Source organism: Hippoglossus hippoglossus, chromosome 8 (assembly GCF_009819705.1).
Source record: "Hippoglossus hippoglossus isolate fHipHip1 chromosome 8, fHipHip1.pri, whole genome shotgun sequence".
Lineage (NCBI taxonomy): Eukaryota > Metazoa > Chordata > Actinopteri > Pleuronectiformes > Pleuronectidae > Hippoglossus > Hippoglossus hippoglossus.
The window spans coordinates 6,053,853-6,070,492 of record NC_047158.1 but is presented as its reverse complement, the minus strand read 5'-3'; the positions used below and the strand labels follow the sequence as shown (position 1 = coordinate 6,070,492).

Sequence of the window (16,640 nt, the reverse complement as noted above, 5' to 3'; positions counted from 1 at the left end):
GTGAGTCATTTGTCAGTGCCAGGGTAATTTACTCTTGCTTCAGCTTTCTTTTGAGTGTTAAGGTTAAGGCTTCTTTATTGTCTCCTGTGGGAGAAATTAGTTTTGAACTACTGGGGATGCTGAATCTAACCAGACATTGAGTAAAAACATTAAATATATTAAATAAAGGGATACCATTTATGAGACAAAAGAGAGCCGTTTAATTAGTGTTGGTCATGTACTAATCCTCAGCCTTCTGCCCACAGGTGCCAACCCGTGTGAGCACTTTGGTAAATGTGTGAACACTGAGGGCTCCTTCCAGTGTCAGTGCGGTCGGGGATATGCTGGTCCCCGTTGTGAGATCGACATCAACGAATGCCTGTCCATGCCCTGTCAGAACGACGCCACCTGCCTGGACCGGATCGGAGAGTTCACCTGTATCTGTATGCCAGGTAAACAGACCCATCCAATTTCAGCAGCGCCAACAAAACAATTTGGAAAGCCTCAATTCACCCTGGTGTCATTCACATGGGACAGCCCGAGACCAATGGAACCACTGATTATTTAAACCTGACCTTCTAAAGAAGCATTATCTGCAGCGCTGCCATACTGACTGCCAGTGTAGACTGTTATGTAATACATTCTCATTAACATTTGGGGTATGGGGGCACTTCTCTACACTCAATGCACTGTACAGCCAGACAGGGTCTTAGCTTGGACTAAGTGATGGTTTGGACACTCGGTAACAAAAACACAGTAAAACTCTCACGCACAGTCCTACATGCATCCTGGGGTTTTGGGAACTATACAAATTAGAGCTGGGAGTTGTGTCTATAGGACTGGATGTGAGAGAGGGCGAGCAGTTAGGGGGAGGAGTGTGCTGTGAATACTAATGAGGGGTAGAGTGGTGGGAATGGAGGGGAACAATAGGGCCCCTCTGTGCTCCACTTTGCACCCCTCATACACACAGAGAGGGAAAGAGGCCTTTTCCCAGAGCCTCTCCCCCTCCCCCTTCATTTCCAGAGACAGGCCCTTCCTCTTCACCCTCCTCTTCATCAACCAGCCTGGCAAAGCTCATGTGGAGCGGCTGATTATTTCTGATTCCACGCTAGCCTCTCCCCAGGGGCAGCACTCTGATCCACACTCTGCTTAACCTCAATGAAGGAGCCCTCCATAGTTTGCTGACAAAGAATGTATAACATGCATCTGGTGAATGGGACACTGACCTAGAGAGGGGTTATGCCCTATGGACAGTAGGGTGTGGTGACTTTAGGTCATATGAGTGGGAACAGTAGGGATGCTCTCGGGATCTTTTCCACGTCGCAAAGTGTATACACAACCGCATACACACCATACAGGCTTAAATGATGTGCTGTACATAACTGTCTCGTGTTCAGCTGCAAGAGCCTATGCTGATTCAGTTGGAACTTCTGTCCTCCAGGCTACATGGGGACTTACTGCGAGATTGACGTGGATGACTGTGAGAGCAACCCGTGTGTGAATGATGGCATCTGTCGGGACATGGTCAACGGCTTCACCTGCACCTGCCAGCCAGGTGAGCCCTTTTCTGACTCCTTTTTTCTATTCCAGTGTGTTTATTTCTATCCCTGTTAACAACTCTGTTTCTGCGTCGGCAATAGTTGTAAGAACACAAAGCCAAAGTTTAAATGTCCCCAGAACCAGAGGAGGGAGGGTCACCCTTGCTACTTTTGCCTTCTGGTGTTTAGAGCCACCACTGTTATAAAAAAAGCCAGACCAAAAAGGCTGCCTATCCTCTTGCCTGAACAAAGACACTATTGTGACCCCCGCTCCCCTCTTCTGTGGAATGTGGAAGGGACAGCAGTCTCCCTCATCCTACCCTGGTGGTGGGGGGGAACAGCAGTCCTGCTAATGAGATTCTTTTCCAGGTCCGCAATTTACATCTGGGACAGACGTGCCCCCTCCACCCCCCATCTAGCTATTGAGCCAGTGGAGCTGATGCAGGAAGGAGGGGGTGTTCTCCAAAAGAGAAAACAATCCCACTGTCTCCTCCAACCCCCTCCTTAGCACCCCAAGCACCAACACACAGACCATCCTGACACTGTTAATCAACTGAGCGGTGTGCTACCAATGCACCAATTCACCCATGTCTGGGCACCGTGCCCACTGATTTCAAGCCTGTTTAGTTTCTCAAGCTTTTCAAGCTAGTAGATTTGACATAATAATAACAATAACTAATAATGTTTCTCCACACATTCCATGTAATTTTATATCACACAGTGTCGGGCCACTCCAGTGTAGGGTAGGAATTGTGCAGACACTCTGAAATGTGCCATAACCTGATCGGAGCTGAAGCCGAATAAGTTGCATTTGGCTGTCCAGACACTCCACGCCACAATAATGGTGTTATTCATTTATTTTCAAATCTACATTATGTGCACATCATCAAGGTCACAGTTTTTCTATTGCATTTTGTAGTGGTCATCCCAGCGCTGGTCCAAGTGCACAGATGACATCCTTAACCAGTCGAGACGCTCAATTCCAACCTTAGCCAGACGTCACTAACCTTGTCAAAGACCTCTGCCCTTCTAAGAAGAGATAGAACTGTCCTCTGACCTGAGTGTGGCCTCTTCCTCTGGACTTTCTTTCTGACCCTTCACCTATGTGTTTGCATGTCCCAGGGTTTACTGGCACCATGTGTCAGATCGACATAGATGAGTGCGCCAGCACACCCTGCCAGAATGGAGCAAAATGCTACGACCGGCCCAATGGATTTGAGTGCCGCTGTGCTGAAGGTAAGGACTTCTGTACTTCATAGTTGTAAGTGGAGATTTGTTAGACAGAACAAAGCTCAAGACGTCTTCTCAGACAGATGGGCAGATGCGCCTTAAACACTTGTTGGGCCTTGTTTGGTCTTTGTTAAGTGTTCAGTGTTTTTGGGGGGGTCAGCTATTTCTCTGGATGTCTGCTGGCAAAGCAGACTGACTTGAGGCCCCTAATCCCCCACTTTCCCTCATCGGCTCTCAGGATCATGGGGTCACTGAGGACCAGCAGTTGCTAAGAAAAAATCCTTGGTCATCACCTCGACATCTGTTCATCTGCTAAACCCCCACACACCCCCTTATGCTGCATCTTCACACTCATTCCTTCACATCCATCCATGTCCATGTATAAAACCTAAATAAAACGAGATAAAATAAAGTTTGTCACATAGTCTGCATGTCTGAGCTGCATTTGTATATTTATATATTCATATATATTGATATTTAGCATGTTTGTTTGGACCTGTGCCTACGGAGGAGCCTGCTTCATTGTTTCAGTGGCCAGCTGCTTGGTATTCCCAGTGTTTGTGGGCCCCTTGTGTTGAGTGAAGTGGCCCTGTTTGACGTGGTGCAGTCCATTGTTACTTCCACCACTGAGAACAAAAGCAGAATTGGGAGGCCTGTGTAGGGCCCTTCTTTACAGCTCTGCCCAACTCAGCACTGGGCTGCACACATGCCACACAAACCAACACTTAGCACACAGACACCGTCGACATGGAAACCACAGTGATCAGACCCCAAAACTTAGGTTTTATTACTTAGGTTTTATTAAGAAAAACTGGAAGATAGATAGATAGATAGATAGATACTTTATTGATCCCAAGGGGAATTTAGTAAACAGACAGAGGAAGTAAAAATTTATTTTATAAATAATCTGGGGGGAAAGAGGAACATTTAAAATTCTTGGAAAACGTTTTCCTTAATACACTTCAAAACTGTATGACTGCTGGTGAATAATCCTCTTTTCTCTACTTGTGCCACTAATTTAAAATGTAAAAAAGTGATATGCAACAACAAACTGCAAATACTAATTCCCCAAAACATAATTGAAGAAATTTATAAGAGAGCAATGGAATAAATGATTAGTAAATTAAATGAAAACTTTCAGATATAGCTGCCAGTTACTAATGTATGTACAAACTAATCCAGGGCAAGATCAGCAAAATAACTGGGCTGAACACTTGAATATTCAGTTATTGTGCAACTGACAATTATCCATATTTCTGGCAGTGCGTCTCACCACAGCAGTGTTGTGAAATGGTCTGTACAGCTTCCATCAGGCAATTTAAGAAATTCTGCAATGTTAGCACCAATGTGCCATTCAAACAGGGGGCGGGTTTGCAGGACGTAGCCAGTCGTCTCCCAGCTCTCCCTCATAATGAGCGCTAGATATACTGTAGCTCAGGACTATAGAAACTGCAGGATGGTTTCAATGAAGTTGCCATTTGCTTTAGTTATTTCTAGCTTGTTCGCTGTTCTGTGGGAATGGGAAAGAAATTATTACAGCAGTGTAGTTTTTTTGTTTGGTCTAGTGACAGTTTTCCCGTCCTTTTCCTTTGTTATATCTTTATGGTAGAAACATGCTCATACCATCTTTACAGGCTTCATCGTGTCAGCAACATTTTCATAATTTCCCCCATATTTTGCAGGAAAGCCCAAAATACTGTCACACCCTTAACTTAAATGCAGGTGGAGCACTTTCTATCCTCTATCTGCCGTCTTTAAGGAGTGTAGGACCCAGGATACTGTTTATACGACAAAGGCAATTACGCCCTCTGCAGTACAAAGTATGGAATAGGATGGTTATATAATTATGTTATCATTTTAATATAAAAAGTTGTCAAGGTAATGGGACAACATGATATATATTGCGAAATAAATAAATACATTTTGGGTCTTCAATTTGTGATGATATGAAATTTCAATACATTTTCCCATCCCTACTTAACATCAATCTCCGTTTATGCTTTTTTCCTCTTTAAGGTTATGAAGGAACACTCTGTAAGAGTAATATTAATAACTGCGAGCCCGACCCATGCCACCATGGTACATGCGAAGATGGCATTGCCAGCTACAGCTGTAACTGCGATGCTGGCTACACAGGCTATCGCTGTGAGAACCAGCTCAATGAGTGCCATAGCAACCCTTGTCAGAACGGAGGCAAGTGTGTTGACCTGGTCAACAAGTACATCTGCCAGTGCCAACATGGAACCTCAGGTAACAGGAAAAACTCCATATACACATGGTTGGATATTTTTTATTTAAAGCTAATTTACTACAACTCCAGGCCAAAGTCTGTTGTATGCTCACAATGCTGTTGAGGGTAATACCAGTATTTGGACTGATTATATCATTATGTTGTAATTTCACATTTTCTCCACTGAAGACGTTTTCTGCCAATTCTAAATGTTTAAAATTATCCTGCACATTTTCTTTGTCAACACAGGCACAAACTGCGAGATAAACTTTGATGATTGTGCCAGTAACCCATGTGACTATGGCATCTGCAAAGATGGCATCAACCACTATGACTGTGTTTGCAAACCTGGCTTCACTGGTAAGACACTCTGAAAATGGAAGTACAAATGCGAGATGAAAAAAATAAATCCTTGTTGGAAAGGGTGAGAAACACTTTTTGATTGTGTCTATGATCTCTTCTGCCAGGTTCCAAGTGTAATGTGGAGATAGATGAGTGTGCCTCTAGCCCCTGTAGGAATGGGGGGACATGTGTGGATGAGGAGAATGGATTTCACTGCCAGTGTCCTGCTGGCTTTAAGCCCCCTTACTGTTACTCCCAGGTGGACGAGTGTGGCAGCAGCCCATGTGTCCATGGCTCTTGCAGGGATGACATCAATGGGTATGAACTGTTACAGCTTTCGTTACAGTCTCACATAGCTGCGTGATATCAAGCAGAAACTTTGGCATGACCATCTTGCAAGCTTGTAGCTGATCCTACAGGTTTATTTCTCTTTTGGGATTATTAACTGTTCCTGTATTTCCAGTTACCGCTGTGACTGTGAGCCGGGATGGGTGGGAAAGAACTGTGACCTGGACCGAAACGACTGTTTGCCAAGTCCCTGCCAGAATGCTGGCACATGCATCGACCAGCTCAATGGCTTCACCTGCAAGTGTCGTCAAGGCTTCAGAGGTGAGAGGGTGGCGTAGTAGCATAACACCCCGCTGGAGCCATTCACATCACAATGTTCGGCACAAAGACAGGAATAAATGTGCAACACAGAAAGTTATGATGGTGTATCTTAAAGGCCAAGTGTTTTATTGTCTCTTCCTCTCGCCAACAGGTAACCTATGCCAGGTGAACATCAACGAGTGTTCTTCCAGTCCCTGTCTTAACAAGGGCACTTGTGTGGATGGGGTGGCAAGTTTCACCTGTCTGTGTGAGCTTCCTTACAGTGGACCCACTTGTGCTGAGGTCCTCACCCCTTGTTCCCCTAACCCCTGTGCCAATCATGCTGTCTGCACCAACACAGCAGACTACATGGGGTATCAATGCAACTGCCTGTCAGGATGGCAAGGTTAGCAAATTTAGCAAAAGATCGCATAATTTCAGTGCCTGTTCATCTATCGTGAAGTCATCTGTGTGGAAGCCTAGAGAAACATATGCATCCACCAATAATCTTGAGCATAACCTTATTGCCCATGTCTTTTGCATTTGCAGGTCAGTTGTGTAATTTAGATGTGAACGAATGCATTTCGAACCCCTGCAAGAACCGTGGGACTTGCGCAAACACAGTTGGAGGCTTTGTGTGCTCCTGCAGAGCTGGATATACAGGGCTAACCTGTGAAACGGACATCAATGACTGTGATCCTAGTGAGTGGCCATGCAATCTAAATGCACCCTATTACTGTAATTGTCTGTTCATATCATGACAATACCAGGTCCATGTAGATCTTCTGTTCTTGACAAAGTCTTCCTCTCATTTCCTTCCAACAGATCCATGCCTAAATGGGGGTTCCTGCACCGATGGTATGAACTCCTTCCACTGCAGCTGTCTGCCAGGCTTCACTGGGCCCCGTTGTGCTTTGGAAACCAATGAATGCCAGAGTTCCCCCTGCAAAAATATAGGCACATGCACAGACTATGTTAACTCCTACACCTGCACCTGCAGGCCTGGCTTTACTGGCATTTACTGCGAAACCAACATCCCTGATTGTACTGAAAGGTCAGTGTGTTTTTGTGCAATGGAAATATATGATGATGTATTTTTTTGCTTACATACACGTTTGTCTTTTGAGTGTGACAATCAAATTTGAAGATTCCAATCATATTTTTACTCCACAGCTCTTGCTTCAATGGAGGGACATGCACGGACAAAATCAACGGCTATCTGTGTTCCTGCCGCTCAGGTTTCACCGGCTCCCACTGTCAATATGAGGTCAATGAGTGTGACTCCCAGCCATGCCTAAACGGAGGCGTCTGTCAAGATGCTCTCGAGTCCTTCCGTTGCTCCTGCCCCAAGGGCTATACTGGCAACCGCTGCCAGGTACACGCACACTTGTTGACTCTGTGTAAAGGGCATGTTAAGGCCTCTAGTCTACCTATAGATTTTCTAGAACAATAAATGCTGATCATTTCTCCATCTTCCCCTTGTCTACTCAGACACCAGTCGACTGGTGCAGACGCTCATCTCCCTGCCAAAATGGAGGACGCTGTCGCCAAAAAGATGCTTCCTTCATCTGTGAATGTGCTAATGGGTGGTCTGGACGCTACTGTGACATCTCTAGGGTATCCTGTGAGACAGCTGCTCGCCAAAGAGGTATTTTTATGTCAATTGTGAATTTTTAATGCATGATGACATTTGCCCTCGTGGCCTGTTAGTGTTGCGATGGAGTAAAGTTCATTGTTCCCCCAAATCTTTCTCATCAGGGCTCCAGACAGATGAGCTATGTCACCATGGTGGTCACTGTGTCAACACTGGGAATACACACTATTGTAAATGTCCTGCTGACTACACTGGAAGCTATTGCAAAAGCCAAGTGGACCACTGTGAAGACAAACCCTGCCGCAATGGCGCCACCTGCAGAGGATATGTTGGCGGGTACCAGTGTGACGTGAGTCCATTGCTTTTCCAGTGTTGTGTGCATCTATTTGATATTTCAGTTAAGTCAGTATTCACACAGTTCTACATATGCATTTATGATCTGAATGTCATTACAGTGTATGCCAGGATTTACTGGGCAGAACTGCGAGATAGAGATCAATGAGTGCCAGTCCCATCCTTGCCAGAACGGAGGCACTTGCATTGATCTGGTGGGACATTACATCTGCTCCTGCCCCCCCGGCACACTGGGTAAGCAAGCACATTCAACAGAAACCCACTGTTAATTACTGAGGAGTGACTAAATCATATTAAATATATATTCTTCTCCCGTAAAGGGGTTCTCTGTGAGATCAATGAAGATGACTGTGCTCCACCTCTGAGGCTGCGCAGTGCTCCTCCTAAGTGCCTGAACAATGGCACCTGTGTGGATCGAGTGGGCGGATACCGCTGCAATTGTCCTCCTGGATTCACCGGAGAAAGATGTGAGGGAGACATAAACGAGTGTCTCTCTAACCCCTGCACTCCCTCCAACAGTCTTGACTGCATCCAGCTGCCCAATGACTACCAGTGTATCTGCAAGCCTGGCTTCACAGGTTAGAAAACTGCCAGCAGGTCCCCCCTGGCCTCTGAACATGGATTCTCTTTGTGTAAAACACATAGTGTGGAGCTTTAACATCAATGTGTTGCTTTCAGGTCGGAGGTGCCAGAGCAGGTTCAGTGCATGCGAGTCTCATCCTTGTCAGAATGGAGGAGCCTGTTCTTTATCAAGCAGCTCTGCACTGGGATACACCTGCACGTGTCAGCTCGTAAGTTAACATTAATGATTTAAACACCTTATATCCTTTTGCACTTCATGCATCACATTATTTTATTTTGTGAATTGAAATATTGCATTCAAGTGCCTAAATGATGTCTGTCTTTAGGGTTATACTGGGCCCAACTGTGACAGAAGCATGTCTTGTCGGGAGCTGTCCTGCTACAATGGAGGTAGCTGTGCACCTACCACAAGGGGGGCACGTTGCTCCTGCCCTCCAGGTTACGGCGGGACCCAGTGTCAGCATCGTAGTAAGGACGGATGCTCCTCCCAGCCCTGTCGGAATGGAGGGTTGTGCACTGAAGAGACCAGCTTCCCCTTTTTTCACTGCCAGTGTCTCGGCAGCTGGACAGGTAAACGATGCGAGCAGACTAGCAGAGCCCCTGAACTCCCAGCAGTCCTGTGCCCTCGAGCAGACTGTCAAGGCAAAGCCAATGATGGTGTTTGTGACAAGGAGTGCAACACATTCCCTTGCCACTGGGATGGTGGCGACTGTTCACTGGCAGCACAGCCCTGGGGTAGTTGCACAGACCCTCGCTGCTGGCGTGTCTTCAATAACAGCCAGTGTGATGAATCCTGCAAAACCGCAGACTGTCTGTACGACAACTTTGACTGCAAAGCCAAGGAGAAAGTCTGCAAGTAAGTAACAAGTGGTTACATTACATAAAAGTTGTTTTTATTCTGCACTGTCTCGAAAAATATTTGCTGATCCTTGCGTTTGTGTTTTTTCCAGTCCAATATATGAAACCTACTGCATCGACCACTATGCTAATGGGCGTTGTGACCAGGGCTGCAACTCAGAGGAATGTGGCTGGGATGGCTTGGATTGTGCAGGGAATGTTCCTGAAGACCTCGCTGATGGAGTCTTAGTTTTGGTAGTCCTGCTGCCTCCAGAGGAGCTCCTCCGCACCAGCAGAGCTTTTCTGCAGAAATTAAGCGCTATCCTACACACTACGCTGCGTTTCCGGCTCGACCACAATGGAGAAGCCATGATCCGCCCCTACACTCGCCAAGAGGCACGGCTCAAGAGGGAGTTACAGCCTCATCATGAGGTCATCGGGTAAGTCAGTCACTCAACATAAAACAGAAGTCTTTCCACCAGATTGTACATTACACTAAACATCTGGCTCTCTGCTATTCCTGTAGCTCCAAAGTGTACTTGGAAATGGACAACCGTCTATGCGTTCAGGATTCTGGGGAATGTTTCACCACAGCCGACGGTGCTGCAAAGTACCTGGGAGCCCTCTCCGCTGTAGAAATGCTCCGTTTCCCTTATCCCATCAAAGAAGCGCGTGGTGAGTTGGGATACATAGTGAACACAAGAAAAATGTAAGACTAATGGGATACAATTATCTGATCACAACCTCTCTTTTCACTGCAGGTGAAGTACCATTTAATCCTGAACCTATACCTCAATGGGCCAAGCTGATGCTGGTGGGAATAGCTTCTCTTTTCCTTTTAGTCATCCTTGTGATAGGCATGTTGATTGCTCGTAGGAAGAGGGAACACAGCACCCTTTGGTTCCCCGAGGGCTTCTTCCTCAAAAAGGAACCCAGCAGCAACAAGAACCGCAGGGAACCTGTTGGCCAGGATGCTCTGGGAATGAAGTAAGTTATTTCTCTTTAAATGTTGACACCACTAACATTTGGAATTGTTTTAGGGCTTTGTATTCGAAAATTGAATTTGTTTCCTGGGTTTAACATTGTATCACACTTTCATATGTAAACAGAAATATGCCAAAAACTGTGGAGGAATCTCTCCTTGGAGATCACAGCGACCAGTGGATGGACTCAGACTGCCCAGAGCCAAAAAGGATCAAGGTCAGTTCCACAACTTCTACACATTTACATACACACAAGCAGGAGAATGTGCTTGTGAATTTTACAGTAACGTGTCATCCTACAATTAAACTAAGTGATGAAACCGGGTTTTGTCTTTCTGCAATCCAGGTTGAGGAGCCAAGCATGCTCTCAGACAGTGAAGATGCAGTGGACAGCAGACAGTGGACACAGCATCACCTTGCAGCTGCAGACATCCGTGTGCCTCCCACCATGGCTCTCACCCCACCTCAAGGAGAATTTGAAAGCGACTGTATGGATGTTAATGTCAGAGGACCAGGTTGGTAGTGATGTCAAGTTTTGGATTGATTTGTGTATTTATACCTCTTTCTACTTTCTTTGAATGATTTGTTGTCTTGAGCATGTCTGTTTTTTTTTTTATCTCCTACCAGATGGTTTTACACCTCTGATGCTGGCATCCTTCTGCGGAGGCGGCTTGGAGCCTGAGATAACCGAGGAGGAGGAGAGTGAGGAGTGTTCAGCCAATATCATTTCTGACCTAATCTACCAGGGCGCATCCCTTGCTGCCCAAACAGACCGGACTGGTGAGACAGCGCTCCACCTGGCTGCACGTTACGCTCGTGCTGATGCAGCAAAGAGACTGCTGGACGCCGGGGCAGACGCAAATGCTCAGGACAACACAGGACGTTCCCCACTACATGCTGCAGTGGCTGCAGATGCACAGGGCGTCTTCCAGGTAAACAAACACACACTCTTTATTTCTCACATCAGAGGTAGAAATGCATAAAACTCAATTTAGCCCATGTATTATATAAGTCATAATGTTGAACCCATCCTCCTAGATTCTGATCCGAAACCGGTCTACGGATCTCGACTCCCGTATGTATGATGGCTCTAGTGCACTGATCCTGGCTGCACGGCTGGCAGTAGAGGGCATGGTAGAGGAACTCATCACTTGTCATGCTGATGTCAATGCCGTCGATGAATTGGGTAAGTGTGGGGAATTTTTTCACTCAAGCCAATGTCCCGATGCAGATTTTCCTGTGTTGTTGATATTTACTGAAACCATTGATTTTTAATCTCATTGTTTTTCATCTCTTTTAGGTAAATCTGCTTTACACTGGGCTGCTGCGGTTAATAATTTGGAAGCCACTGTTGCCCTGCTGAAGAATGGTGCAAACAAAGATATGCAAGATCTCAAGGTACAACATCTCCTTGCACTGTAACCAGCATTCTGCATTATCTTTAATAGAAACATATTTGTGTGTAACATAGCTTCTCTTCTGTTTTTCTTTCCAGGAGGAGACCCCTCTGTTCCTTGCTGCTCGTGAGGGCAGCTGTGAGGCTGTGAAAATGCTTCTAGCTCACTTTGCAAACAGAGAGATCACAGATCATATGGACAGATTGCCAAGGGACATTGCTCAGGAGCGCATGCACCACGACATTGTTCAGCTTCTTGATGAGTACAATACAGTAAGAAGTCCCCAGAGCCATGGAGGACACCACCTTGCTGGGGGACACACCCTGTCTCCTCTCATGTGCCCTCCTAGTGCCTTCCTGCCGAGTCTGAAGAACACCCCACAGGGCAAGAAGAATCGTCGGCCTGGAGCCAAGGGTTCTAGCCTGGGAGGCCAACATGCTGCCAGTCTGAAGGAGTCGGTAAAGGCTCGCAATAAGAAGCTGACCTTGGACATGCAGAGTGCCTTACTAGAGAGCTCAGTGACCCTGTCCCCAGTTGACTCACTGGACTCACCCCACGGGGGAACGAGCAATGCTGGCTACATCACCAACCCCACTTCTCCTGTGGCCATGCAGTCACCAGGGCTCTACCACTCATCCATGTCAGTTCCAAACACTCCGATGGTACATAGTAGCATGTTGGAGGGAGGTGGCCCTTTTGCAGTGTCTCTAGCACAGCTCAATGACCTGGGAGCTGGAGGAATGTCCTTGCAGGGACGCATCGCCATGGCCTCTGATGTCAATCATGGCTATGTGCTGAGTTCAGGCCAGATGGGGATCAACATGGGCATGGTCAGTCCTGTCAGTGTGCCCTTTGACTGGCACAGCCGGATGACCCCCTCGTCCCAGTGTGGTCAGCAGGTGGTGAATCTTGTGCAGAGTAGCCAGGCAGGCATGCACCCACAGAGCCCAGCCATGCAGCAGCAGAATATGCTGATGCACCAACAGCAGATTTTCCGTAATTCAATGCTGCAGCCCACGCCTGTTACCTCCACACCCACTATCAGCCCAGTCAAGCTGCCCTCCATCGCTGAGCAGCAGCAGCAGCAACAACAGCAGCAGCAGCAGCTCATCAACCACACGATCAGCAACCAGCACCGCATGAGCACCTCCACCCCACCGACACCCCAGACCTCCCAGCCTCCGCCATCTTTCTTTCAACAGCAGCAGATGCCTCAGCAATCTTCTCAGCCCCAGCCTCCTACTCAGCCCTCAAAGGCAGCCACGCCAGCAGCACAGCCCCCTCAGGCTCTGCCCTCCCAACCAAGTAGCAGCACTGCAGGAACGGAGGATTACCCAACCCCTCCCTCTCAGCACAGCTATTCCTCCACACTAGATGCCACGCCCAAGCATTACCTCCGTTTGCCCAGTGAGCACCCATATCTGACCCCCTCTCCAGAATCTCCTGAGCCCTGGTCCAGCCCCTCTCCTCACTGCGTCTCCGATTGGTCAGATTCCACACCCAGTCCAGCAGTTGCTGGCCCTGCCCAGACCCAAATTACTCAAATCCCAGAGGCCAATGGCAAGATGCAGGTGTTTGCATGAAGGTCCAGTTGCCTCTGATTGAAAAGGGACCTGAGGTAAATGAATTTGACGACTGGCTCTTGGGCCTGTCTTTGTTTAATGTGTCAGCCAGTTTCCAAGATTTTCATTGGATTTGGATTGACCGTGTATCACGAGGACCGTCTGCTAGTGATTTTTGCAGAGAAAAAAAAGTAAAGGGAAATGTGTGTTGTCTGAAAAAAACAGCAGACAATTTAATGAAGTAATTCTGTCACAGATGGACTTGTTTTTTATTATAAAAAAAAAAGTATATGAAGAAAACCAAGTCTTTCATTTCAAAGACTTAGGGATGCTCTCCTGAAAACTAACAAACATTTAAAAAGTAGATAAGAGAAAAAAAGTAAAATGTTGAAGGGAATTCTTTTATTTTTATTTATTGTTTTTATCTCTCTGAACAGATTATTTTCTTTAGGTTTTTATCACCCTCTTTCTGTCCTGTGCCACTCACTCATGTTATATACAGACCGCCTACATTTCTATTTAGCCAGTGTGGCAGGTTCATTATTTAGACCAGTTAACAGACAGAGAGAGGAATGTTCACCTCTTGACTTATATTTATTCAGGCCAACAACAGCTGGTAAAGATGATAAACTGGTACTTGCAAATATATATTGAGAGATGCTCAGCAGTAGTAATGTGTTCTGATTTGATTGATTTGTGATTATTTTCCATATGAGTATTATGAATAAGAATGTAGATGAGTGTTTCTGAAGCACTTCAAGTGAACAGCTTCGTAGGGCACGTGTGGGTAAAATACAACATTTAACTACAATGGATATTTATAATGCATGGGCAGCCTTTAATTTATGGTAATTTTACTTCACTCTCAAACTAAAAGAGCAGAGTAAAATTGCAGGTTTAATGCTCCCATTTCAACTGTAGCTTCTCACTGACTTTATCGTTGGGTTTGCCGCAGTAGTCAGTGTGACTGGTGTTCAGGCACCTACCGATTACATAACTTGCCCAGCGGCCCCATCGTCTGTTTCATTTTTTTATAGACATAAAACATTTTTTTTTTTTAATTTTTATCAGTGGTAGTGTCCAAATTCATCAAATAAAAAATCTCTAATTTGTAACATACTAGTTACTAATAGTTAGTCTGACGCTGCAGTTAAAAACTGAAACTTTCTGCCCCGTGCAGCAGCAGAGTCACATCACAGAGTCTTGAGCGAGTGACAGCGGTGCAGTGAAATGCCGTAAAAGCAGTGAAATCCAACGTTACAGAGCTCAGTGAGCGCCCTACGGATCCTGAGCCAACACGTGTTGTCACAAGATTATTACCCAGTTGCCACACCATGGCATCCCCACTTTATAGGACTCCTGCCTTCAGTTTTTAAGCTTCATTTCATTCACTTGAAGATACTGCCTAAATTCAGCCTCTCACTGCCCTTTTTAGTTTATGTATTAATTTCTTTTGTTTGTTTCTCAAATTGTTTTATACTCTGTATATTTGTGGAAACCATGGATACCTGTTTTAATACATCACTTCAGATGTACAAAGCTATGCTTATCAGCTGCTATTTTATATCACTTATCCCTGCAAACATTCCTACATTTTGCCTGTCTCGTCGAGTCTGGACGCCATGCACTTCAGCAGCGCCCAACGCAGAACACAACCAGATGACACACGCAGGTGGAATTTAAATTACCCGAGGTCACGTCACGTCCTCCGCTGGACTCGATGGAAACATTCCTGGACTATCTGGGGTCAGTGTGAGGGTGTGGCTGCTGGGCTGTGACTCCTGTGCCCTGTCACTCCTCAGGGAGGTGTTTTATGGCATGCAGTGGGACAGTTCCCCTGCATCTACAGTAGCTTCCAGTCCAGGGGCGTGGGGTTGCATCTTAAGATGATTGTTAGAAGAGGCTGAAGTTAAAAACACTACTATGTAGTGCTGCACCCTTTAACTTTTTTACAAAATTCTGAGAGGACACTCCCAGTCATCCAACTAACACCTTGTGTAATGTTTGACCAACTCCTTATCCTGACGTAACCTGAGTGTGTAGAATAGAGGTCATCCTGTACTTTACATACGAAGGACATATGAGAATTAAGTCAATGGATGATAATAGAATTTTGATAAAGTAACTTTTACATTTTATCCTGTAACACCATGAACAGAAGCTACCAGACAGCCACTCTGAGCTTTTACTTTTGTGGTGAGGAGCTCCTTGTTGTGTCATAATCTTGATAACATTTCATGAATGGTTTGATCCTATTTACCATGGGCTTTGCCACTGACAGACCTTGGAAACGTGTTGTTTTTCACAGTCCGATTCAAATTTTACTCACCAGGAAAACAGTTTTTTATTTTTTTATATATATATATATCTGGTCTCTTTGATTTCCCTACCAGGTCGCACTAAGTGTTTTGAACATGTCAACCTCCCAACTTGTGTTTGTAAATATGTTTGCTCTGGGTAGATCTTTGCTTGAGAAGTCTTATGTTTCTAAAAATGATTGTTATGTACTAAAAAGGACAAAAATAAAGTGTACTTCATTTAGCATTATTTTAAGCTGAGGCTGTGACTGATATTTTATTGGTCTTGTGTTATTAGAACAGTCATAGATATTTTCCATAATTATTAATTTCAATACTTGTTTAAAAGTAGTTCAAAATCATTGTACATAAAACTTTTCCACAGTTTTTCCTTTCTACAGTCAAAAGTTGTAAAATAAGTTACTTATAATAAAAACTGTAGGAAACTACATTTTTGTGTCTTCGTGTTCAGTGATTGTTTCAAAACTATGAGATGTGTTTAAGGTGATTTAGCAGTTTTGTATTTACCTCCTCCAAGGAGGTGTTGTTTTCATTTGTGTTTGTTTGCTAGTTCGCAGGATCTCTCCAAAGCTCAGAGACGAATTCATGGATCTTATTGAATAAAACAGGCCCGTTTAAAGGACTGATACTGAGTGTGTGAAATTTGGTGCAGAGCCAAATAAAAAAATCTGGATCTATTTCATTCAAATGTGGTTTCACAAGGAAGTGTTGGGCCATGTTTGGTGGAGGTACACACTCTACTGAGTGACATTCTTGTCTGAAATGTTACTTGGTCAGTCCAACACAACAGCCCTAACCCTACGAAAAATAATATATTGGTGATTTTTCGTTTTAGATTTTTGAACTTAATATAATGTTGGACTGCTTTATATTCTAAGTTCCCTTGTGTTTTAGGTTTCAAATTCAAGCTGCAGCCTAAACAGTTACAACAATCAGACACCTCTTCGATTGACCGACTGATAAAAATTATAAGTCTCACAATGTTAATATTAGTTTAATTGTTATTATATTACATTAGGAAGGATATGCAGGTGGCTGGAATCTTGTCTCCATGTTCATTAAATGTACCTGTTTTCTATATTATTAATTCAAAATGAAGATAGAGA

At 45.0% G+C, this 16,640-nt stretch overlaps 1 protein-coding gene across 1 annotated transcript in view; it reads left to right on the top strand.

The window, feature by feature from the left end:
- The window catches only part of notch3 (notch receptor 3), a 30,362-nt gene extending 14,398 nt beyond the window's left edge, over window positions 1-15,964 (top strand). The window contains exons 8-33 of the mRNA XM_034592783.1: window positions 246-431; window positions 1,421-1,534; window positions 2,640-2,753; window positions 4,764-4,997; window positions 5,227-5,337; window positions 5,445-5,637; window positions 5,783-5,928; window positions 6,080-6,313; window positions 6,457-6,609; window positions 6,733-6,961; window positions 7,081-7,282; window positions 7,399-7,555; window positions 7,666-7,850; window positions 7,957-8,089; window positions 8,176-8,433; window positions 8,534-8,646; window positions 8,764-9,293; window positions 9,388-9,714; window positions 9,801-9,949; window positions 10,036-10,261; window positions 10,384-10,474; window positions 10,604-10,772; window positions 10,885-11,189; window positions 11,296-11,443; window positions 11,558-11,655; window positions 11,753-15,964. Of these exons, the coding sequence (XP_034448674.1) occupies window positions 246-431; window positions 1,421-1,534; window positions 2,640-2,753; window positions 4,764-4,997; window positions 5,227-5,337; window positions 5,445-5,637; window positions 5,783-5,928; window positions 6,080-6,313; window positions 6,457-6,609; window positions 6,733-6,961; window positions 7,081-7,282; window positions 7,399-7,555; window positions 7,666-7,850; window positions 7,957-8,089; window positions 8,176-8,433; window positions 8,534-8,646; window positions 8,764-9,293; window positions 9,388-9,714; window positions 9,801-9,949; window positions 10,036-10,261; window positions 10,384-10,474; window positions 10,604-10,772; window positions 10,885-11,189; window positions 11,296-11,443; window positions 11,558-11,655; window positions 11,753-13,237 (6,290 nt within the window). The 3' untranslated portion in view covers window positions 13,238-15,964. The remainder of the gene's footprint in view (window positions 1-245; window positions 432-1,420; window positions 1,535-2,639; window positions 2,754-4,763; window positions 4,998-5,226; window positions 5,338-5,444; window positions 5,638-5,782; window positions 5,929-6,079; window positions 6,314-6,456; window positions 6,610-6,732; window positions 6,962-7,080; window positions 7,283-7,398; window positions 7,556-7,665; window positions 7,851-7,956; window positions 8,090-8,175; window positions 8,434-8,533; window positions 8,647-8,763; window positions 9,294-9,387; window positions 9,715-9,800; window positions 9,950-10,035; window positions 10,262-10,383; window positions 10,475-10,603; window positions 10,773-10,884; window positions 11,190-11,295; window positions 11,444-11,557; window positions 11,656-11,752) is intronic.
- Window positions 15,965-16,640: the final 676 nt, after the last annotated feature.